This window comes from Balaenoptera acutorostrata, chromosome 2 (genome assembly GCF_949987535.1).
Source record: "Balaenoptera acutorostrata chromosome 2, mBalAcu1.1, whole genome shotgun sequence".
Lineage (NCBI taxonomy): Eukaryota > Metazoa > Chordata > Mammalia > Artiodactyla > Balaenopteridae > Balaenoptera > Balaenoptera acutorostrata.
Window position 1 is genome coordinate 136,345,360 of NC_080065.1, and position 24,118 is coordinate 136,369,477.

General features: G+C 48.0%; 2 protein-coding genes and 1 pseudogene across 3 annotated transcripts in view; 1 reads left to right on the forward strand and 2 right to left on the reverse strand.

The window, feature by feature from the left end:
• Nucleotides 1-2,025, reverse strand: part of FAT2 (FAT atypical cadherin 2) — an 82,441-nt gene extending 80,416 nt beyond the window's left edge. The window contains exon 1 of the mRNA XM_007188621.3: nucleotides 1,879-2,025. The gene's annotated coding sequence lies outside the window, so the exon portion shown is untranslated. The remainder of the gene's footprint in view (nucleotides 1-1,878) is intronic.
• SLC36A1 (solute carrier family 36 member 1) overlaps nucleotides 1-24,118 on the forward strand; it is a 296,571-nt gene that overhangs the window by 160,486 nt on the left and 111,967 nt on the right. The window contains exon 11 of one of the 2 annotated variants that reach the window (XM_057539738.1): nucleotides 14,219-16,075. The exons of the other annotated variant lie outside the window; for it this stretch is intronic. Coding sequence (XP_057395721.1) covers nucleotides 14,219-14,262 — 44 coding nt within the window. The 3' untranslated portion in view covers nucleotides 14,263-16,075. Of the gene's footprint in view, nucleotides 1-14,218; nucleotides 16,076-24,118 lie in introns of those variants that run through there. 2 annotated transcript variants of the gene reach the window in all.
• LOC103010135 (uncharacterized protein NKAPD1-like) lies at nucleotides 8,368-9,249 on the reverse strand (annotated as a pseudogene).

Sequence of the window (24,118 nt, forward strand, 5' to 3'; positions counted from 1 at the left end):
GGGCAGGGGGGCCTGGCAGCCCCTCCCAGTGGAAAGCACAGGCACAGCTGACACGTAGGGGCTGAAGAGTGTCAGTGTCTTTCTGGGTCTGGTTCTCTGAGTCCTTAAGGAGACCACTAAGAGTCATGGAAACAGGGGAGTTCTAGGGAAACCTTGACTTCCTCCAGTTCCTCCCCACTTTACAGATGAGGACACTGAGACCCAGTGAGCTTGTGGCTGACGGGGCCTCACTGTTTCGCTCCACCACCCTGGCCAACTCATGGACTCAGCCCCTTCCTGCCAGAAGTGTAACCTGTGCTCCGTGGAGAGCCCTGGGGCGAACCCGAGCTTGCCTCTTCCTGCACCAGGGTGTTGAGTTCCAAAGCTTCCTCACCTGCAAAATGCAATCATTCCTGCTCTGCCTACCCAGCAGCCTTGTTGGGGTCAATCGATTAAGAATGGATCTTACAGGGAACTCTATTCGGTGCTCTGTAATGACCTATATGGGAACGGAGTCTAGAAGAGAGTGGATATACATATATGTATGGCTGATTCACTTTGCTGTACAGCAGAAACTAACACAACATTGTAAAGCAACTATACTCCAATAAAAAAATTAATTAAAAGAAAGAACAGATCTTAACAATAATCCAACCACCATTATTGAAAACGTAAGGAAATAGGTAGGCCCAGAGTAGTATGAAACTCTTTCAGGCCACACCGCCTTTGAGTTACAGGGATGTGAATAATGAAATTCTCTTTTCCCCCTGCCTGCTTTGAACACCCAACATTTTCAAATGACCGTGTATCCTCAGCCCCATCCCCAAACACAGGAAGCATCCAGTGGGTATCAGCTGGGATAAAAACTGTTAGTTGATTCTGCGTGGAGGGCACTGCTCACCTGCCCAGGCTCCGCACCCCCATTTTAAAAGGAGCTGAAGGATTGGAAATGCTGCGTTCTGAGCCTGCTTCTCTACCTCCCTGCTCTCCTGAGCCCAGGCCTTGCCCCTGAGTGCTGTGCGCCTGGGGACAGAGGCAGCCTTTCTGAGCCCTTAGCAAACCTCAGCATGGCCTGCTGCTTCCCACATTGGGGCAAATAGCACTCGCCCCCCCGCCCCCCGCAAATGGAGGACTGAACTCTGGCCCCGGTGGCTCTGTTCAGTGTTCCACTCCAGCTCTCCTTCCCCAACAGATGTGCGTCAGATTCCTGCTTCTCCCAAGAGCTGCTCCCACTCCCCACACCCACCCCAGGGCTGCCTTTGGCCTCTGAGACTTGCCGCCTTTCGCAGCCCTCGGAGACAGCGAGCACCCCCATCTGATAGCCAGGAAAGCTGAGGTTCTAATCTGGGTGCCTCTAAAGAGTCGCACGAGAGCCAGAGCCAGCCAGGTTGTCTGACTCTCCCTCGGGCCCTCCCACCCTCCCTCCCCCTCACCAGGTGGCTTTGTCTGTTTTAGGGACCCCGTGCCTCCTGGACACACAGGAGAACTCAGCACCTCTCGGTTCCCTGGCCCCAGCCCTTCCTCCTAAAATCAAGGAGGAAATTGTCTCCACATCCCCTTGAAGGCTCAGCCCCAGAAAGCCTGAGCAGGGGATTTCATTCTTCCAAGAAAAGGAGCCCAACTTTCCATACATGCAAATATGACCTGGCTCCTCCCGAAGATCAAAGCCCTAGCCTTGTCCATTCCTGGGCCCCAATCCCCAGCCCCCAGGCTCGGGCTGGCTTCATTCAGTGTACCTAGGTGACCAGGACCCAGGTGTCCTTGTCCTATCCCTGCTGTGCCTGCCCCAGCCATCTCCTGGTTCTGTCGCCACCTTCCAGAAGCCCCTGCTCAGGGGACCAGAATGGATGAATTTTGCAACTCCCACCCCCTAACTTCCCTTCCTCCAGCAGTTCTTACCTGTGCCCTTCAGGTGGGGGAGGGTGCCCCGGGGTGGGCTGCTGGTCTGGAGCCCCTTTCACAAGCCCCAGGCTGACAAGCTCGGGAGGGAGGCGCAGAGCCTCAGAGCAGGAAGGCGCACACTCGAAGAGGCTGCTGAGAAAGTTGGAGTAGGTGTGTCCCAGCCCAGGAGGAGGAGGAGGAAAAAGGAGGTGGGAGAATTGAGGCGGATCATCCCCTCCTGCCAGCTCTGTAGTGGAGGGAGGGAGCCAACTGGGTTGTGGCCCAGAACTCACGGTGGGGAATCAAGTTATGGAAAATGACGGCTGGAGAGTTGCTGAGAAATCGGGACCATCTCCACCTCCCTTCTCGGTTTTACAGAGGGATAAACTGAGGCCCTGGACAGGTTGTACTTGCCTGAGGACACAGAGAGACCATGAGGCACTGGGAAAGGACCCAGGTCGCTCAGCTCTCCGGCCAACGTTCTCTCCTCTCTCCTCCCCACGCTGCAGATCTGGATGAACGACCACAGTCACCCCTCCCTGCAAGGTCTGGTTAATAACTCGCTACCTCCTGAGGTTGTTATGAGGATTAAATGAGATAACGGTTGAGGGAAGGCACTTGGCAGAGAAAGTCCCCCCATAAAAGGTAATTCTTCTTCTCATTGTTATTAGCTGTGCCTTCCTCAGTAAGTGACTTAACCTCTCTGAGCTCTGGTTTCCCCAGCTGTGAAATGGGGGTAACAGGAATCCCTACTTCATAAGGTTGTGCAGAATCGTGAGACAGATAATGTGTGTAAAGTGCAAAGCACAGTGCCTGGCATCTCTTTTCCAGGTACTGTACTGGGCACTGGTGACATAGAGGTAAATGAAATAGTTCCTGCCCCACAAAGCTGAAAATGGCTCTATTACCATCCTGTTCAATCCCCCCGCTCTCCCCCGGCCGCCAGACTTACAACCCCTCTGCAGCTTCCCTGGCAAATAAATGAGTCTTTGCTTGCGTACCTCTACTTACAGGGAGCTCACTACCTCTTCCAGCAGTCAGTTCTGACTCAGCAGTTCTACCTGATGTTCAGCTGAGCAGCAGCCGTTGAACAAGGTTAATAAACAAGAAGTCTACATATCTTTATTATTACTATTATTATAACTATATGACTCAAGGCAAATGATGTCAGTTTGCTGTCTCTATTTCCTCATTTGTTAAATGGGCTCAAAACTGTTGGGGCCACTCAGAACAGATCTATTTCCTCTGCCATGTGACAAAACCTAAGGCCTGATTCTCTGGCTAGGACTTGGTTTTCTAGAAGTTCAGTCTGGACCCTATGGCTAAGTGGAAGCATTAAGGTTCTGGTCTTGTTTATGGAAGAGTAGTGAGGCTCTTGGTGGTTTCCCAGCCCTCAGGAGATATCCATTCATGGACTGGCTGCAGCCACTGTGGGCCATGCCCTCAGGGATCTGTCACCGTCGTCAGGGATGACCACAGGTGTTGAGCAGCTTCCACGTGTTGCCCAAGACATCTAGAGGGGCCCCCTAACAGGAAGAGTCTCCCAGGCGTCCCTCCTACAAGCTGCATGAGAGGCCTAGGGGTTTACAGCATGAGGGGGACTGCTGCGATCAACGCCAATGGGGAGGCTAACCTGGGCAATTATCCACTTGGCTGATTGCCACCCAAGTCTCCGAGTCTGGGCCGATTAGGCATTAACCCGAGGAAGGTGGCTGTGCGGCCCCTTTGGCTAGTCGTGTGTGACTATCTGCCTTTGGGCTCCCCATCCTGGCCAAGGCTGGCCTCCAGCCTGTCCAGTGCAGGGATGTCTGCAGCCTAGGGGTAAGGGAGCGATGAGGATTGGGATGGGTCGCAGAACCGCAGAACGCTGCTGACATCTGTCCCCTCCTCCCCTGTTCCTTCACCACTCCCGCCCCAGGCCCTGATTCCCCACTCTGCGGGTCCCAGAACCTAACTGGGCGGCCTTCTGGCCTCCAGTCCCCCAGGGAAATTGCACTCTTCACTGACCCCCAAGCATGCTTGCAACTTCTCACTCCTGAGCCCCTGCTCACAGCTTCCCGGACATCAAAAATGGTACCTATTCATCTTGGTACAGCCCATATGCCAGCTCCCCTCTGTGAGCTCCCCCAGACCATGGCCCTGACCTGAGTGAGAAGTAATAATAATAATAATAGCAGCTAATCTTTATGTCAGGCACTCATCTCAGCACTCTTCGGGGATTACCTCGTTTCTCTGAACGCCACCACAATGGATTAAGCACTGTTATCATTCTCTAGTTTTCAGATGAAGAAACTGAAGCTCAGAAAAGCTTTAATTACTTGCCCAAGGTCACTGGTCTAGACTAAGCTAAGTTGCAAGCCCTGCTCTGTCTGGACCCTCTTTTTTTTTTTAATTAATTTATTTAATTTATGTATTTTTGGCTGCGTTGGGTCTTTGTTGCTGTGCGTGTGCTTTCTCTAGTTGCGGTGAGCGGGGGCTACTCGTTGTTGAGGTGCACAGGCTTCTCATTGCGGTGGCTTCTCTTGTTGCAGAGCACAGGCTCTAGGCGCACAGGCTTCAGTAGCTGTGGCACGTGGGCTTCAGTAGTTGTGGCTCGTGGGCTCTAGAGCACAGGCTCAGTTGTTGTGGCGCACGGGCTTAGTTGCTCCGTGGCATATGGGATCTTCCTGGACCAGGGCTTGAACCCGTGTCCCCTGCATTGGCAGGCGGATTCTTAACCACTGCGCCACCAGGGAAGCCCTGTCTGGACCCTCTTAACCACCGGGCTGTACTACCCCGGCTCTCCCCTTCCTCCCTGCAAGCCCTCTGGCTGAACCTCCTGTGTGCCCCTCTGCTTTGTTCTACTTTTGTGGGTGCCTCTTTTCACATCACCTCCCGCCCCACTCTGGTTTAACCTCTTCAGGGATGGATCTCTGTCTAACCCAGGGGTTCTCAACCGAGGCTGCACACTGGCATCACCTGGGAAGCTTCTACAAATCATGGTGCCCAGGCCCCATGCCCCAGACCAATTACATCAAACTCCCTGGGAGCGGGCCCCGGGCATCAGTTTTTCCCAGCAGTGTCAGCCACTTCGTAGGCATTAAAAGAATTACGTCTGATTCGGAATCCCCTGCCTGGACCTCAGTTTCCCCGTCTCACTGAAGCAGGTGTTGAACTCTGATCTTTGACATCTAACTCTAGTATTCTAAAGCTCTAACATTCTTGACATCGGATGTTGTAGGCTTCAAGAGAAAGACCTGGCAAATTATCGCCGTCCACTCTCCTACTTGCCTGAGGAAAGCTGGACTGGGTGAGCGCTTCCTCCCTCCCTCCTACGTTTTCCTTCCTAGAGCGATCTGTCCATGTTCACCGTGGGGTAGAGAGTATAAATGAGGGACTTGAGCAGTGATGAAAATTCTAACCAGATGACAAGTTTCAGGGTGTCCATGGATTCTGGAAGCACAGAGAGTATTATTTTCATTTTTAATAGACTGAACCCCTCTGATTCCTTCTGGGGCAGGCTAAAGGCTCAGGTTAATTCAGTGAAAATCATAGACACGAATCATGAAAGCGCATCACAGATGCATGTGCAGGACTGGCTGACAAACATTCTGGTTGGCACGGGACTGAGGGGCTTCCGGGGATGCAGGACTTTCAGGGAAATGGGAACCGTCCGTCACCCTAATAGAGGGAACTGCTACATCACTGCCCCACAGGAATCGCATACCCAGAGTAGGTGCGGAGTGAGTGTGGCCCAACTTGGAGGACCAGTCTGGAGAAAAGATTCAGCTCGTAGGGCCAGTTGGCTGATGGACTCGTTACCATGAGACAGCATGTTCAATGAACATGAGACGCAAGCTGTCATTTCCAGGGCTGGGGTCCCTTCTGTCATACTTCCCGGGGAGAGTCACATAGAGCAGGATGGGAGTGGGTACGGAGCAGAGACCCTGGAGTCTGGTTTGTGGACCTGTGGACAGGAAAGGCTCCAGAGGCCTGGCTGTCCAAGGGACATGATGCCTTTAAGGAGGATGAAGTCATCAGGGGATGAGGCCACCTGGCTCCGTGAGGGCTGCAGCCTGCAGCCAAGAGGAAGAAGCAGAAGGTGGAAGGCAGGTGGGCTGAGGGGGCCGAGCTGGGGATGTCAGCTGTGTGGCTGACAGACGGGACCCAGCAGGAGTGGGAACCGCCAGCCCTGGTGTTGCCTGGGGTGCCCGGGAATGTAATCAAACACTCAGCAGACCTGCTGGCCATGGGCATCTGGGCACCACCAGGCCCTCCAGCTCATCCTGACCCCCAGCTGGCAGTTCTGACAGGCTCCTGCCAGGAGAAGTGTCCGGCCTGGTTGGTGAGGCTATAGTAGGAATGAGCTCATCTGCCCAATCCAGCCCTCAGTCACCCTGCCTCCAGCTGGTGCTGGGAGGTGGGGTGGCGCTGAGAGCTCCTAGAACCCGGCTGGCTGGTTCAGTGGCTTTGGTTAGGTCACCCCAACAGGGAGCTGGGAGACGGGGGGCCACTCTGAGAACGTGAAATGGAACCCCTGATGTAATCCCCACCTTTACCTGCCCCCAGACAGGGGGCTCTGATGTGGCCCTGGCCCCCCCTGAGAACCAGTATCCCTCCCATGTCCCCTTCTCCACAACCACGAACCACTTTTTCCAGCATCATCTCCCATTTCTCCCTCTTGTATAGTAACAACAACAATAACAATTGTGGTGAATATATGAATAACTGATATTTGTTCTAATTTATTAAGTACTAGGCTAAGTAAGCATCATCTCATTTGATCCTCAAAGAGATCCTCCCAGTAAGGTACTACTATTATCATTCTCATTTTGCAGAGGAAGGAACTGAGATTCAGAGTTTAAAGTGACTTGTCCAAGGTTGTCATACCTTTAAATGGCAGAGCCAGGATTTGAACTAAGTTTATCTAGATCTAAAACCTGTGCTCTTAACCTCCGACCTCTGTTATGCTTCAATCCAATCACAGGATTTGGATCCATGGCCATGCTGCCTATATCTAGATAGGCCCCGTTCTTGATTCAATGCTCTGCTGTCTCTGTCTTACAAATCCCAGTAACTTAAAAAAATTTTTTTTAATTTTATGACTAAGCATTTTATTGGAAGTATGTTCTGTAAAGAGAACAAATTTAATAGTTTAGAACTGCAAAATATTACCACCTCGTGGAATGTGGTCATAGTTATAGTCTATTGCTAGTGTCGTACACTGTCATGCTACCATGAAGTATTTCTGTATTACACATAGGGAAAGTAAGGCCAGGGAGGTTGACTTACCTGCTCCGGACCTTATAACCAATGAATGGCAGAACCAAGACCAAAAGTCTGAGCTCTCAAGCTTTTTACTCCACCCATGAAGTGACAACCAAGAAAAGACAATGTCACTTGACCTGCCTTAATGAAAAAATTCACTTGTGTTCTGCCAGCCTTCTTCCAGTGATATTTTGGTTTCTTAAGAATTAACATAGTAGGGATCACAGTATATGGCAAAGGGAAGTAACAAGGTCTCTGCTTGGTGCTTTAATCCAAAAGCAGACTAGGAAGAAATGGATATGTCCCCGAGAAGCCTGTTTCATTTTGCAACTGATTCAACCTAGTTTCAGGAAAAATCTAAAGTTCATTAACAGATTAAGAAATGAACAAGGAAGACAACACTTAAATAGCGGTTGCTGCCCTGAATCCTGTTCAGAGCCCCATTAGCACCACTAATGCCTAATTCTTCCTCATTTGGTTGAGGACTTAACCTAAGACAACTGAAGAAATAATTCTGAACACAAGTCCATTTAGGCAATAAACAATGGAACTAGAAAACCTTTTACGATCCAATTACCATGTTTAGGGATATACTGAGTGTAGCCACAGACCCTGTCCAGCAGGGAAATTTGACAAGAACTCCTAGTCTCTTCCAATAACAGCTGTCTATGGATGTTATCATGAATAGAAAATGTTCTTATGCTCATTTCCTCATTAAGTAAACTGGACCACACCTGTGGGCCCAAAATACAGAAAGGTCCAAGCACCAAGGCTAAAGACAAAAAAAGTCAAGTTGTGGCACCTACTATGTAAATAGACAAGAGCAACACGATGTCCCCTTATCATACCATTGTATACACTAGTTCCAATCCATCTCTTGACCCCAGCCCTTGCTTTCCCCAAATTCAACATTCCAATTGGTATACCCAGGTCATTATTGGATTCAGCTTTCTGGGTCCTTTAATTGGCTGCATATGCACTCTACACTAAATGTGATTAAGTACAAAAAATAATAATAATAATAAATGTCTTCAAGAAACCTTCATAACAAAATAACAGATTCCCTATTAACAATTAGCGGATCAAGTTTAACAAGCCAAAATAGAAGACAAGAAGTCTGTCAGAATGTCTATAGATGGCACAGGACAGCTCTGACCTCAGGCCCCCTGTGCTGAGCAATAACGTCATTGGCAAATCCCCAAGGTGTAAGAGCTGTAAATATCCAGAGTCATGCAGGAAACAAGAATGTTTCTTTCTCATTTAGTCATCCTCTGAATGCTCCGGCAGACCTTCCATCTGTAGCCACTTTCCAATTTGTGTGTGTGTTTGTCCTCTCCTGTATTTCATTGTTAGCTATACGGATGTGGGCTTTTTTATCTCTCTTTTTCCTTTTGGTTTTCTTTGTGTCTCTTTCCTCACTTTCCTCAGAACTGCTGGATGCAGAATCATCTGACTGGGAAGTGTCACTTTCTGCCTCTAAGAATAAAGCAGATTTCTTGAGAGACTTCTTCCTGGATTTTTTCTTGCGCTTATGTGGTTGTTTCCTTTTCCTGGTACTAAAAACCCCAGTTTCTTCTGAGAACTCGCTTGAGGAATCTGCTGTTATATCTGTGGCTTCCTTTTCGCTTTTCTTCTGTTTTTTGTGTGACATTTTTTTCTGCTTTTTTTTTTGTGGAATTTCTTTGACTTCTTGTGTTTGTGAGATTCATGGGTAGATGATTTTTACCTGGGGAGAGGTTTTTTCCCATTGGTAATATCTTGCTGATCACTACTGTTTCAAATTCTTCAGGGTATAACTCTTTATATCGACTGTGACCCCATCTGTCTGGCCTGTTAGCTTCATAATCATGTAACTTCTTGTTCCAGGATTTAGCCTTAAGAAAATTATCATCCAGTGCCCCAGAAATTTCATCCTTTGGCCTCCAGTAGTCTCTTTTGACTTTCTTCATCAAAACCATCACTACACATCCGGCTTGAACTGCTGGGTAACATTTTCCTTTTGGTCCCCCGGTACGCATCTTCCATCTGTTTCTCCACTTCTCTTATTTTCCACATATCTGATTCCTCCTGAATCTTACTGTGAGCATCTATGTGCCGGATGACGTCCCTCAGGAGGACTGTCCCCAAGGGAACTCAGGACATTCTTCAATCCCTCGATCCGTGCGCCGCAGCCCCGCCCCCAATAACTTTTGAATGAGGTTCACCCATGGTCGTTTTGCACTGGGCCAAGCAGATGAGGTAGCAGGTTCTGCAGATCAGCCAGCCTCAGCCCATCACCCTCCACTGGCTCATGCTGGGTGTCTACCTGGATTGCCATCCCGCCCGCACCTACCAGATCCATCACAAGGTTGCCCAATCCAGGAGTGTCTCTTGGCCTCCCTCTCCACACCTCCCTATGAACTGCTGGGGCTTCTGTGCTCTTTGTGGAGCACAGATTGCTGTGTTCTGGTCTGACAGTGAGGTCAGGGCAGGATACAACTGTGTGGTCCTCCTCCCCTTTGCTGTACTTGTCAGGGGAGTGGGGCACAGGGGGTGGTTTGAACTTGAGATTAGACAGTTGGAGTCAAACCCAGCTCTGCCATCTTGCAGCTGTGTGACATTGGACAAGTTACTTAACCTCTCTGGGAAGTAGTTTCCTCATCTGCCAAATGGAGGTGGCAATGGAGGGTGGCCGAATGGGGTTTTTATCTTGCAGGGGTTGTCAGGATTAAATAAGGTAATGAATCAGTAAAACTAAGCAGTGTGCCTGAGGCGAAAAATGGTAGTTTTCTGGATCAGTTTGGTGTCTAATTCATCTATGAATTTCCAATAGGTCTTCATATAGTGCTAATGAAATGTGGTAGGTGCAGAGGAGGGATAGATGTGAAATTGTTTTGCGAGTGCCAGAATGCCACACGTGTAGAGAATAGGACATGATTACGGATGCAGAAACTGAGGCCTGGAGAGATTTCCTGGCCTGCTCAGGGGCCCACCGCCCTCTCTTCCTCGCTTGCTCGGGTGCTCGGGTCCTGCTGGGTCACCTGCAGGCCAGCAAGGCAGGGGCCCTCAGGGGCAGGAGTCTGCTCTCTGCTGCCTGAATTCCAGAGGCAGCTCTGGCAGCCCCACCAGCCCCATCTCCCTCGGCAGCCACATTCCAGACATTCTGCCCAGGCGAGGAAGAGGCCAGCCCGAGGGAGGAAATCCAGAACCACTAGACAGGGGATGGCAAGGAGAGAGGTCTCCTGGGGACCAGGCTTGCTGGCGCTCTGGATTCCTCAGCACCACAAGTGCTCCTCACAGGCCAGACCTCAGGCCGCCCAAGGCCCAAGGCTCCTTTGGGGGTGCTAGGGGAGCTGCTCATGAGGAAAAAGACTAGCAGCACAGCGGTTTTCTAACTTAAGACTCTGCAGGCCTCATGGAGGGACAGGTTGTTAAAAAATGCATGTTCCAGGTCCCACCGCCCCCATTATGGAGGGGCCCAGCATTCTGCATTTTTAAATGAGCCTCCAAGAGGGTGCAAAATCAGGTTTGGGAGCCTCTGATTCCATCCACTGTATAGATGAGAGACGAAGAAGATGCAGTCAACAGAGGGAAGAGAATGGCCCAAGGTTACCTAGCAACCAGGCTGTCCAAACGGGAGCCACTGCCCCTGATGGAAACACGAGGGCCTCAGAGGCAAGATGCACAAGAGCAGGGAAATCCAGAAAGGAAGAGGAGCTGAGAACAGGGTGGCTCAAGGAAAAGTTGGAAAGATGGATAATAATTCCCCCTCTTTCCCCACCACCATCCCTGTACCCCTGTCCCTCACAGAGGCTGCTAACTATCCCAGCTCAGTGGTACACAGAGCCCCATCTGCTCACACTCTGCCTGTGGACAACCATGCCCCCCCCCACCCCATCTCCTCTCTCTTCATGCATTTCCTTCTCATGTCACCATGTGCAAGAGGGTAAGACATCCTGGGCTCAAGTCCCAACTCAGTCACTACCATGCTGTGTGGTCTTAGGCAAATTCCTGACCTTCTCTGACTCTTAGCTTACTCATTTGTATAATGATGGGACTAGACCAGCTTTGCTCAAAGTGCAGTTCATGGATCAGCTCCACAGAAGCACAGAAACTTTGCTAAAATGCAGATTCTCAGACTTCCAGCCAGATAAAATTAGTGAAAGTGTTGCATTTACACAAATAATACATGGTATATTTTCCTTCTAAAATAATAGAATGTTACATTTAAGGCTAAAGCCCTCTTTGCTGCCACCACCAATACCTTCTCCAAAGGCAAACAGTATAATCATTTAGGTGTGTAACGTTTCGAGATACTTACATTGACACATAAATATACCAGTAGGGGAACTTCCCTGGTGGCGCAGTGGTTAAGAATCTGCCTGCCAATGCAGGGGACACAGGTTCGAGCCCTGGTCTGGGAAGATCCCACATGCCGCGGAGCAACTAAGCCCGTGCGCCACAACTACTGAGCCTGCGCTCTAGAGCCCGCGAGCCAAACTACTGAACCTGCATGCCACTACTACTGAAGCCCACATGCCTAGAGCCCGTGCTCTGCAACAAGAGAAGCCACCGCAACGAGAAGCCCGCGCACCGCAACAAAGAGTAGCCCCTGCTCGCCACAACTAGAGAAAGCCCACGCGCACAGCAACGAAGACCCAACGCAGCCTAAAATAATTAATTAATTAAAAATATATATATATATATACATACCAGTAGGAAATATATAGCATTTGGGTATTTTGCTTGTTTCAAGGGGGTGGGAATGGGGGTTGTTAAAGCAGTATGTTGTGTGTCCTTCTGCAACTTTTTTAGTCAGTGGTGTGTATTGGGGTCTTTTCGTAGAGTACGCATAGCTCCACCTAACGCTTGGAGCTCATTCTGGGGCTCACTCAAGTTTGAGAACCTCTGAGCTAGATGAATTCTGACATCACATCTTATGAGTCTAATTTTAGCATAAGGTAGGGGCAGGGAGAGCAGGATATTTCCAGCCATGAGGGAAGGTCCAGCCTAATTAGAGTGTCCTTGGCCCTTGGAGCTGGACTCCATTGCTCAGATATCCCGTATCAAGGGTGTGGTACTCTGGGATCCAGCTAGGGTCCCCTACTTCCCTTCCCTTAGTGCTCTCAGGGCCACTCCCTCCCTCCCTTGCCAGCCCCTGGTCATCCTGATGTCATCTGTGCTGGCAAGGCTGACTCAGGCTCTCCCTGCCACCCGGAAGGCAGCTCCCCATGGCTCTTGATGGAGGCTAACTGGTTTGACTTGGTGAAGCAGCCCAGGGTTTCCCAATACCTCCTCGCTGGGGACATTCTAGCACATGCCATCTGGCTCGGTGGGGGACCCAGGAGCTGTCTGGGTCTAGAGTAGTGATGTTTTCCTCACTCTCCTCAAGATTCTGCCACAGCTGTGGGACCATGAAGAAGCCCTTATCCTTCTCAGGGCTTCCCTGTCCCCATCTGTCCATAAGGTTGTACTCATTAATCTCTATGCCTGGCAAGAGCATCTAGCAAGAAAAATTATGCAAGATTTGTTGAATGAATAATAGTTGAAAAGCCCCTTCCAACTCCCAAGGAGTGCAGATTCCAGCCAACCAGTGTGAACAAAATGCATAGCGTGTGCATAGCCCTAGACTGAGAACTGAGGGGGATGGAGCCCTGAAAGAGACGTCGTCCTTGCCCTCGAGTTGCAGACAGCCCAGCTGGGGGTCCAGCCATCGAGTGAATCAGTATTTCCCTGGAGTCTAGCATGGGGAGGAATGGAGCCAGGTCGGGACAGTCATGGAAGTTCAAGGGGTCGGCTCACAAGTGATCAGGGAAGAGTGTGGGTTAAGAGACGGGCAAATGGAGATTGTGGTCACACAGAATTAAGGGTCCTGCAAAGAGGTCAGAGGAGAAAGCATTCAGAGGGAAAATGAGGTATGTGGAGAGTGAAAGCAGGAGATAGGGAGAGTGTGACACATGACAGGCTTGATAAATATTTGCAATAAACAGATTGTTACAGACACTAAATTGTGTTAAATGGATAAATATAAATATATGAGTATATTAAATAGATGACAGAAATAAGCAGATGAAAGTAAGTTAGTAATGCATGGTTGGATGGACACGTGGATTGATGGACACACGGATGGATGGGTGGATGGATAGGTGGATGATGGACAAATGGATGAGCAAGCAGAGAGACAGACAGATAATCTTAGTCTAGGCTCACTGGATGTAGGGTCCAATGTCCAGGTTTGGATTTGGGCCCTTCTGCTTACTGACTCTTATTGGCCACGTGACCATGAGAGTTTTGTGTTGAAAACAGGGATTATCAGTCCAACCTGTCACCTTCCCCAGGAAATTATAAGAATTGCCTCAAATAGTAGATGAGAGGGAGAACTGCATAAAGCTGCATGTAAGTGTCAGAGGATTGTGGTTATAAGCAAATCTAAAGGATTTCTCGGTCCTAGATACACAAAGAGGACAATGCAGAACTGGCACATTGAGAGACTGGTGGAGGAATAGATGTAGGAGCTGGAATGTATATTACACAGCTGTAGGACCTACTCTATCAAGTATCTGTGGAGCAAACTAAGGGCCTGATGTTTGGGGACTGCTTGAGGTCAGTGTCTGGCTTTACTCACTTTGTCTCACCATCCAAAGCATGCCACTCCTCCTGAACAGAGCACCTTCTGCGGTGACGCTCAACTCTGCTTCCTGATCAGCTCTGTGCTTTGTGACCACCTAGAGGGGTGTGATAGGGAGGGCGGGAGGGAGGGAGATGCAAGAGGGAAGAGATATGGGAACATATGTATATGTATAACTGATTCACTTTGTTATAAAGCAGAAACTAACACACCATTGTAAAGCAATTATACTCCAATAAAGATGTTAAAAAATTAATATATAAATTAATAAAAATTAAAAAAAAAACTCTGCTTCCCTCTTCAGAATCACCTGGATTACTCAGCCTCAGGGTCAGTATCCAGAGCCCACCAATATCAGAATCACTTGGATGCCCACTGACAAGTACAGATTCTGGGGTCCCACTTCCATCCTCTACATCAGTGTCCTTTGATGTGCCCGGTGAGGATACCGGCTTGGTGCCTTGCACACAATGATTCTTCAATAAACATCTGTTCATTTTGCAGCTGTTGCTGTTTGCCCAGGTTCACTGGTTGATGTTGAGGATTGAGACTTGAACCCAGCTCTCCTGCTGCCTATTCCAGCCCCCCTGCCAGTTACTCCTGCAAGGAAGTGGCCCAAATGACCTCTCCATGGCCCTAGGCTCTGAGATTGCGGACTCCTCGGCAGCTCTGAGACACAAGCCTCTCCAATTGCCCGAGGATTTTGAACTAAGCCCTCCGGCTTTCACCAGGCTGCTGCTGGGGTCCTTGAAAACCTAGGGATAAGGGAGGCCTAATGGAGATAAGAGGTCCTTGCTCCTCCTGCCATCTGCCTGCTGCCCAGATGGGAGCCACACTAATGTGCTGCTGAAGTCCCAGGCAAGGAGCCACGGGGACGTTGCAGGGGAGGTAGAGCTGCTAATTACCCACAGGAATCCCAAGTTGTTGAGAGCAGTTGTTCTCAGCCCTTGCTGCCTCCTGGAATCACCTGTGGAACTTTACAAAATATTGTTATGTGGGCCCACCCCAGAGATTCTGAATGTCTGCAAGCCTGGGCATCGGACTGTTAAGTCTCAGTAGGTGATGCCAATGTGGAGCCAAGGCTGGGAAGCAATGCCTAGAGGTATCCCTCACCCAGGGACTTGCTGTGTTTTCCAGCTGGAGTGCTAAGCATTGAATCCCCATTTTCCAGATGCAGTAAGTGAGACTCAGAAACGTCAGGCAACATGCCCCAGAGCGCATAGCGTGTTCCTTAAAAGCCACAGAAATCAATCTTGCCTAACTTACGCAGAAGGGGGATTTAATGCACAGTTATGAGCGACACAAAATGAGAGTGTAGGGTTCACAGTTAGACCTCCCAAAAGACAGGAGCCAGGAGTGGATGGGCAACCCACTCAGGCCGTCGCCACCAGAAGGATGCCCGTCCTCTCCGTGAGCTGGTCTTCTCAAGATCCAGATTGCTGCCGGTGGGTTGGGCTGGCTGAGCTTGGGTCCCTTGCAGGGCTGGGATGAGGGCGAGGCTGATCCTGCACTTGTGTGACCCTGAGAGTGAGTGCCTCCTTAAATTTTGCACCCGGGGGGTCTTAGACACCTGACTCCCCTCACCCTAGTGCTGGTCCTACACCTTGGCCCAGGGAGGAGGGTACCTGGAGTGACAGCCCACTAAGACTGCATCACATAGCCCCTGGATGCCTCCCCAAGGGATAACTGTGGCACTGTTACCAAAAGGAGAGGAATGGACGCTGAGTGGGTGAAAATACAGGTGCCCACTCCCAGGTTTAAGAGCAGAGCAATTAAAAATATGACTCTGGAGTTGGATGAATCTAGATTTAAACCCAGGGTCTCCCCTTAATATCTACCTGACCTCGGACAAATCAGCCTACTTCTCTGACTGAGCCTTAGTGCAAAAGGATGCTAATAATGGTACCATCTGTTGACCTCTGTCTTCTGGCTCTTCATTCCATGCTCTTGCCCCTATATTTGTTCTCAAATTTTCCAGTGGGGGCACCTAACTGCAAAGGAGAGAGGGCTTGGGTCCCTGAGGGCATGGGGGCAGAGTCTGAAATCACTCACAGCAAGCACATCTTTCCTTTGAGACACACATCAGCCAGACTGCCAGGAAGTCCACTTTGGGCACATACCCCAGGAAAGTGAGTGCTTATGTCCACAAAGAGACACACACAGGGATGGTCATAGCACTGTCATTCATAGAATCCAAAAGCTGGAAACAAGCCAAATGTCCATTAACAGTAAAATCAGTAAACTAAGCAATAGTACATGAGCACAAAAAATAGCAGACTACTGCTACACGTAGTAACGTGGATGAATCTCAGACAACACATTGAGAGAAGCAAGCCAGACCCCAAGTAGCCTATGCTATATGACTCCATGTGCATGAAGTTCAGGAACAGGCAAAACGAATTCACTGAGCTGTACTTACTAAGATAAGTGAACTTTATTGTATGTAATGCCAATTTTTAAAAAATGTTTTAATTAAAAAAAAAGAAAAAACATGTAATTTTTGCAATCTATATGTTTGCACTTTAACAGTGATTTCCTCCAGAATGTTTCAGGAAAGTGGACTCTTCAGGAGTATAGGCCTTGTTTATCCAGTGGACTTCAGTCCCCTCTCCTTGAAGGCACACTCCCAAGTTAAGAAGCTTTCCCCCTCACTCCAGTTTGAATGATCTCCATAAACATCCAAAGCCGAGAGTCACAAACTAATGGTTCCTGAGCCACAATCATCCCTTCTCACATTCTATTTAACCCACTCTAGGTTTTTTTCATTTTATCAATGAGTTTTTTTAAATCCAGGCTTCTCCTGAAATGTTGGTTGATCTGAAAAATGGGCATGTTGGCAGCAAAGGACTGGAGCTCAGATGCTGCAGATTTTCGATGGGACACAGGTACGTGAGTTCCCCCAGTCCCTCCCGGCTGGCCTCTCTCATCCCCTAGGTCTCCCTGGCCTCTGCTAGCATTTGAGCGTGTGCCCTGCTAGCTCACCTTGGACTTGAACCGCCACTGCTCTCCTAGCCAACTCTTTCCCTGGCTTCTAGGTCCCTCCTCCAGAAAGCCCCCCAGATAGGCCACCTAACCCTGTCCTCTCCCTTCTAGGTCAAGGGCAAGTAAACTATGGCCCATGGGCCAGTGCAGCCCATTGTACTGCCCGCAAGCTAAGAATGGGTGTTAGATTTGTAAATAATTGAAAAAAATCAAATCAAGCGTAATATTCTGTGATACGTGAAAATTAAAAGAAATTCAAATCTCAGTGTCCATACCTAGTTTTATGGGAACACAGCCATGCTCACTCATTTAGGTACCGTCTATGGCTGCTCTCATGATACAATGACAGAGTTGAGGAGTTACGTCAGAGACAGTATGGCCCACAGAGCCTAAAATATCAATAGTTACTGTCCAGCTCTTTGCAGAAAAAGTGTGCCAGACTGTGCTCTAGGTCCCCCCAGTCCACGAGATTGTTGCTGTATCACCTTTACAGGCTGTGCTGTTTGGTTAATGAGATAATTTGCCCTGTCTGTACTCTTTAATGAGACAGTGTCATATGCCACCTTTGTACCACTCCTTCCACAGTCTTACCTGCGGTGGGGCAGATAGTTCTCTGCCTTAGGGATTGGGAGAGGAGGAACAGCCTGAACCCCCGGCAGTGGATTTGGGAAGACTCTGAGGAGGACATCCAAGCTAAGACACCAAAGGAGACAAAGACCTGGATACCTACTTCCTCTTTTAATTGCCCATGCTTACAGGAACCCTAGAATCCTAAGTCTCGAGGCCTGGCAGGAACTTCTGAGAGGCTTTCATCCATCCATCCATCCATCCATCCATCCACTCACCCAACACTGCTAGCTCCCCTGTATGTTTAGTACTGTGCTAGGTTAGACTGGAAACTAAAACTTGGTCTCTGCCCCCAAGGAACATAGAACTTAGTGGGTGAGACAGATGTCTAGAGACAAGATTATACTTCAATGTGAAAATCATTATAGAGAGATGTGAGCACACAGCTGAAAGAGTTGCTAACTCTAATTCTTTAATTTTGCAATTGAAGAAAAGGAGGTTAACCAGTGAGGCTATGAAACTTGCCCAAGTTCCCACTGCAAGTTAGTGATGGACGTGGAACTAGAATCATTTCCCAACTCCCACTTCTTTGCACTTTGCTCTCCCATTCCTTCCTCCTGTCGTTCACTTAACACGTATTGTGGAGCCCCTACCAGATGCCAATCACTGCTCTAGGTGCTGGGCCTGCAGTAAGTGAGATAGACACGTTTCCTGCCTGCCGGAGCTTCCACTGCAGGAGAAGACAGAATTAACACATTAGCAAATCAATCAATTGGATGATGGGAGCTAACTGTGAGCGCTCAAGAAAATAAAGCAGAGGAAGGGCCAGAGTGGCTCGGCATCACGCCGGTGGGGTGGCCGGCAAAGGCCGCTCTGAACAGATGACCCCTGAGGGGACCCAGAGTGATGAGAAGCCAGCCACACAGGTCAGAGAGGAACATTCCAGGCGGAAGGAAAAGCAGCAGCCAGGCCTTGTTTTGTGCTTCCTCCAAGATTCAACTCCTTCCTCCACTCTGAACAGGAGAACCGTACGCTAGAAGGTAGCTTGAGACTATTTATTGCTTGGGGTTTTGCTCTGGTTTTTGCTTGTTTGGTGCGATTTGCTGCGCTAGCTGGGAGCGCCAGGAGAGGAGGTGTCGGGGGACGGGGGGGGGGGGGGGTGTGTGCCGTGAATTGAAGGGGAAGGTGGTTGGGAGGAAATTCTGATGGAGATGTGGAAAGCAAGAGGGTTTCTCTCTGCGTACTCAACTGACAGTAAATGAGACCCTGCAAGATGCCCGACAGTTCCCAAAAGGTAACAAAACCTCCGTCTCAGCCCCGTCATTGCGGCACTTAATTCTTTAAAGGCTTATCCCTGAGACTGGGGGAGGGGAGGGAGCCCAACCTGGGAGTTCTGGCAGCCACACAACCTCCTCTGAGGCAGCAGGGAGACCTGGTGACCCCAACTGCCTCAGCAACAACTGGGTCGGGAGCCAGGAAGCCAGGGTGTGTAGTCCTATCTCTGCCCCAAGTGACCGTGTGAACTTGCGTGGGTAGCCTGCCCTCTCTGGGCCTCAGGTGTCTCATCTGTGCAATTAACGATGATGTGGTAAGAAGCGTAGTTTCAAATTATGCTTCAAGGAGCCCTCGGGTCCCAAAGAGAGGTTTTTAGGGCTGCCTTGGGGGCAGGGGCAGCAGAAGATAGGACGGATAGAAGTGGGGCCCTCACTCTTTTCGACCAGAACCGCCTACTTTAATCTGTTTCACACTCTGGGTTTCCTCATGAGGAAGTATGTGTAGTAATAATGAAAATAAACACTGAACCCTCCCACGATGTTGGTTGATTACGTGTGCTAATGTGTGCAAAGTGCTTACTGCAGTTACCCTGCATGGTATTTGTATCATGAGCATATATATTTTATAGATGAGGAAACGGAGACTCTGAGCTGTTAAGTACCGTCTAGGATCTGAGCTAGGAGGCAAAGGCTTGTGGTCAGGCCCCTTTTAACCGGCCCCCGATTCAGAGTACAGGTGTTTTGTATTAAACTAATAGGCTCTTGAGTTGAGGACTCTGCCTCTTACTAACAGGCCTTGAGTACCCTGAGGGTTGTTGAAAGAGATAACGCACCTGAGATGCTTCACATGGAACTTGGCTTATGGTAAAGGCTCGATAATCGTTAGCTACTATCGTGGTTATTAGTGTTTTAATTTCATGTGAAGACTGATTCCACTTCTAAAACATGTTTGGAAAGGACTGGAGTAAATGATCCCTAAAGATCTTCCAGCCCTGGCAGTCTCCTTCTCCAAGAGAGGGATGCAGCTGTGGGTGAGAGCACCCTGCTTCCTGGGGGGTCGGGGGAGATGCTGGCTGGTAAAGAGGCGTTCGTTAGTTTTTACAAAATGAGAAAAAGAAGGATAAGCCAGTGAGATTTTCAGAAATTTTACTTTATTTCATTTAAAGGACTGTACTTGAATCAGAGATGAAAACCTATCTAAGAACAAAAACGCCTGGTGATTGTTGAGCACTGGCTGTGTCCTGGACATTTTACACAAATGTTCTTGTTTAATCCTCACCACGCCCCCCCACATAATTGAGAAAGTTGAGGCTTAATACAGTCAACTAATTTCTCTGCAGTCCCACAGCTGAAAAGTGGCAGAGCTGAGACATGCTGAGGCCCTTGGGACACAGAGCTCTGCCCTCTTAACCAATATGCCATCAGTCCTAGGGCCGACTTTTATGTTCAATGGCTTTATTGAGATGCAATTTACATGCCGTAAAATTCACCCATTTAAAGTGTACCAATCAATGGCTTTTTGTTTATTTACAGCGTTATGCATCGATTGCCCTAATATAATTTGAGAACCTTTTCATCACCCCCACCCCCAAATTTCATACCCATTAGTAGTCACTCCCCAATCCCCATGCCTCACCTCCAGCCCCTGCCAACCTCTAATCTATTTTCTGCCTCTATAGATTTGCCTAATCCGGACATTTCAAATAAATGGAATCATATGTGTTCTTTTGTTCCTGGCTTCTTTCACTGAGCATAATGGTTTTGAGGTTCATTCATGTGGTAGCATGTATTAGTACTTCATTCCTTTCTGTGGCTAAATAAAATTCCATTGTATGGGTGTACCCCACTTTGTTTATCCCTTCACCAGTTGATGGACATTTGGGCTTTTTCTACTTTTTTTTAGGAATTAGGAATAATGCTGCTATGCACATACGTATATGGGGTGGGGTTTTCTTTTTTGACATATGTTTTCATTTCTCTTGGGTAGAATGGCTGGATCATATGGTAACTCTATCCTTAGCATTTTGCAGAACTGCCAAACTGTTTCCCAAAGCAGCCATTTTGCATTCCCACCAGCAGTGTATAAAGTTTCCAGTTTCTCTACATCCTTGCCAACACTTGCTATTATTTGCCTTCTTGATTATAGCCAACCTAGTAGGTGTGAAATGGTATCGCCCTGGAGTTTTGATTTGCATTTCCCTAATGACTAAGGATGTTGAGCACCTTTTCATATGCTTATTGACCATTTGTGTATCTTTTTTGGAGAAATGTCTATTCAAATCCTTTATCCATTTTAGAATTAGGTTGTTTGTCTTTATGTTGTTGAGTTGTAAGAGTTCTTTATATATTCTGGATAAAAGTCCCTTATTGGATATACAATTTACAAATTTTTTTTCCCATTTTGTGAGTTGTCCTTTCACTTGTTTGATGGTGTCATTTAAAACACAAAATTTTTAAATTTTGATCTCCAGTTTATCAGTTTTTTTCTTTTATTGCTTATGCTTTAGGTGTTATATCTAGTAAATCATTGCTTAATCCAGAGTTGCAAAGATTCACACCTGTATTTTCTAAGAGTTTATAGTGCTTTAATTTAGGTCTATGGTCCATGTTGAGCTGTTTCCTATATGATGATATATAAGGGTCCAGATTCATTCTTTTGCGTTGTGTATCCAATTATACCAGCACCGTTTGCTGAAAAGACTATTATGTCCATACTGAATTGTCTCAGTGCCCTTATCAAAATCAGTTGACCATAAATGTAAGGGTTTATCTCTGGGCTCTCAGTTTTCTTCCATTGACCTATATGCCTGTCCTTCTGCCAGTACCACACAGTCTTGATTACTATGGTTTTGTAGTAAGTTTTGAAATGGAGACGTATGAGTCCTTCAACTTTGCTCTTCTTTTTCAAGATTGTTTTGGCTTTTCTGAGTCCCTGGCATTTCCATATAAATTCTGGAATTGGCTTGTCAAATTCTATCCAAAAAAGGTCTCATTTTTAGAAGTGTTCTTTCTTTTATGAAATAAGGTGATAGAAGACAGTAATTTTTAAAGACCTTATTTAGCCAAAAATTAAAAAAATGAAAAGAAAAGAAATCCTGTACTGGGCCCGCAAAATTGTGGGGAATTTTATCAATCTGTGAGATCCGAAAGTGACTTGGAAGGTTCTGGAGAGTGGGTCAGATTTAGAGGTAGGGCAGAGAGTGTGCACTCCTGGGGAGGAAAATGGAAGACAGAGAGGGCATCAAGTGGGGCCTTGGTGTAATGGGTACGTCTTAGAGTGTCTGAAGGGCTGAGAGGTGGGATCTGGAAGACCCTGTTTGCAGGAAAGGCCCAAGAGACTCCTGGGAAAAAAGTCACCCTCCACTAGGGGAACCAGATCTTGGCCCCAAGAAGGCACCAGTGTCAAGATGAGGGAAAGCAGTGATGCGGGGGTACTGCCCAATGTCTGATGTTCAGAAGTAGCTAATATTGACTGAGTACTTACCCTGAACTAAGCACTTTAAATGAATCTCATTTAATGCTCACCACAATCTTGTCAGTTTATGTCACATTGCTTAATTGCCTAACACAGCACTGTCCAATAGAAATACCATGTGAGGGCTTCCCGGGTGGCACAGTGGTTAAGAATCCGCCTGCCAATGCAGGGAACACGGGTTCGAGCCCTGGTCCAGGAAGATCCCACATGCCGCAGAGCAACTAAGCCCGTGCGCCACAACTACTGAGCCTGCGCTCTAGAGCCCGCAAGCCACAACTACTGAGCCCACGTGCCACAACTACTGAAGCCCGTGCACCTAGAGCCCGTGCTCCGCAACCAGAGAAGCCACCACAATGAGAAGCCCGCGTACTGCAACGAAGAATAGCCCCCGCTCGCCACAACTAGAGAAAGTCCACGAACACCAACGAAGACCCGAGGCAGCCCAAAAGTAAATAAATAAATAAATAAAATTTGTTTTTAAAAAAAGAAATACCATGTGAGCTGCATATGTGATGTAAAATTTCCAGGAGCCACATTAAAAAGGTAAAAAGAAGTAGATGAAATTCATTTTGGTAATATACTTTTATTTAACTCAATATATCACAAATGTTATCCTCTCCAACATTAATCAACGTTTAAACATTTACTAGTGGGATATTTTTCCATTCTTTTTTTCCTTACTAACACTTTAAAATCCAACGTGTTCTTATAGATGTCCAGCACATCTTGATTCAAATGCTAAATTTTCATCAGCACTGTTTGAGCTGTGTTTAGATTTCACAAAATTTACATTTGAAAAATAGCTTCACATTCCTGAGTTATATCAAACATATTTAAAAGTGAACCAAGTATGTGCTTTTAAGTTTAAATTAAGAAAAAGTAAATAAAATTAAAAATTCAGTTCCTTAATCTTAGTAACCAGATTTCAAGTGCTCTATGGCCATGGATGGTTAGTGGCTATTGTGTTGGACACACAGGCCAACACTCCTGTCACACTGTCATGAGGGCAGTGACAGAGTCAGCTTGTTGACCACTGCATCACTTGCATTGAGTGGGCACATAGTAGGCATTCAATAAACATTTATTGAAGAAGGCATGCATGGATGCGTCGACAAGCAGATTGAGCTAATGGACAAATGAAGTAAGTAGTAAACAGACAACTAAACTAGGCCAAATGCCTACAGCTAATAAGTGGCAGGAAGAGAGAATTCAAAGCCAGGTCTGACTCATTCCAAAATCTATTGGCTGCAAAAAACATATGTGGGTATAGGAAAAAAAGACGGAAGCCTGGCCATCGAGCCAAGGACCATCAGGGTGTCCGCAATGCCCTGCCAGCCCTCTGTAGGATCCCTCTTGCCCACCTACCCTCCCTTACCTGCTGTGCCACCTTCCCCCTGGCCAAGCTCCAGGGATGCTCCGGGATCCCTGAGGATGAAAGGCTGGTAGGAGCAGGTGACGCCATGGACGTGATGACAGCCGGCTGCACAAAGCACAAGAGCAAAACCCTGGGCACAGGAAATGGGCACCAGCTGCACAGACTGAGCCCTCATTTGTCTTGAAATCTGCAAGACTGACCTCATATCTGGTCACAAGTCCTGGGGCTGGCCCAAAACAGGAATGAGAAGCCAAGAGAAGACTTTAGTTTCAGTCACAGGACTTCAGAGCTGGAAAGAGTTGGAGGGATCGCCTCAACCAAAACATTCATCTGATAGATCAGGAGACTGAGGCCTAAGGAAGGCAAGGTCCCACGGACGGTTACACAATGGACTCTTTAAAAGGAAAGGTCACATCTTAGTTTTTCTATTGCTGATGATAATACTACTTTTTTCTAAAACGCTACGAGGTTCGGGTTCGCTTCCAGCCCCTGTCAATCATTCTGCTACCCCCATAATGCTGGACCCCAGTGTCCTTAGGGGAGTAGCCACATTGCCGGGCATTTCAGCTGGTTCTGCCTTGAGCTTTTGCTGACCATTCTCTCTGCCTGAAATACCTTTCCTCCCTTGCTCTTTTCTACTCCACCCCTCAGTCTCAGCCTGGCTAGCTAGATAGTTACCCTTCAAGGCCAGCGTCAAATATCACTGTTTCAATGAAGTTTCCGCCTATGCC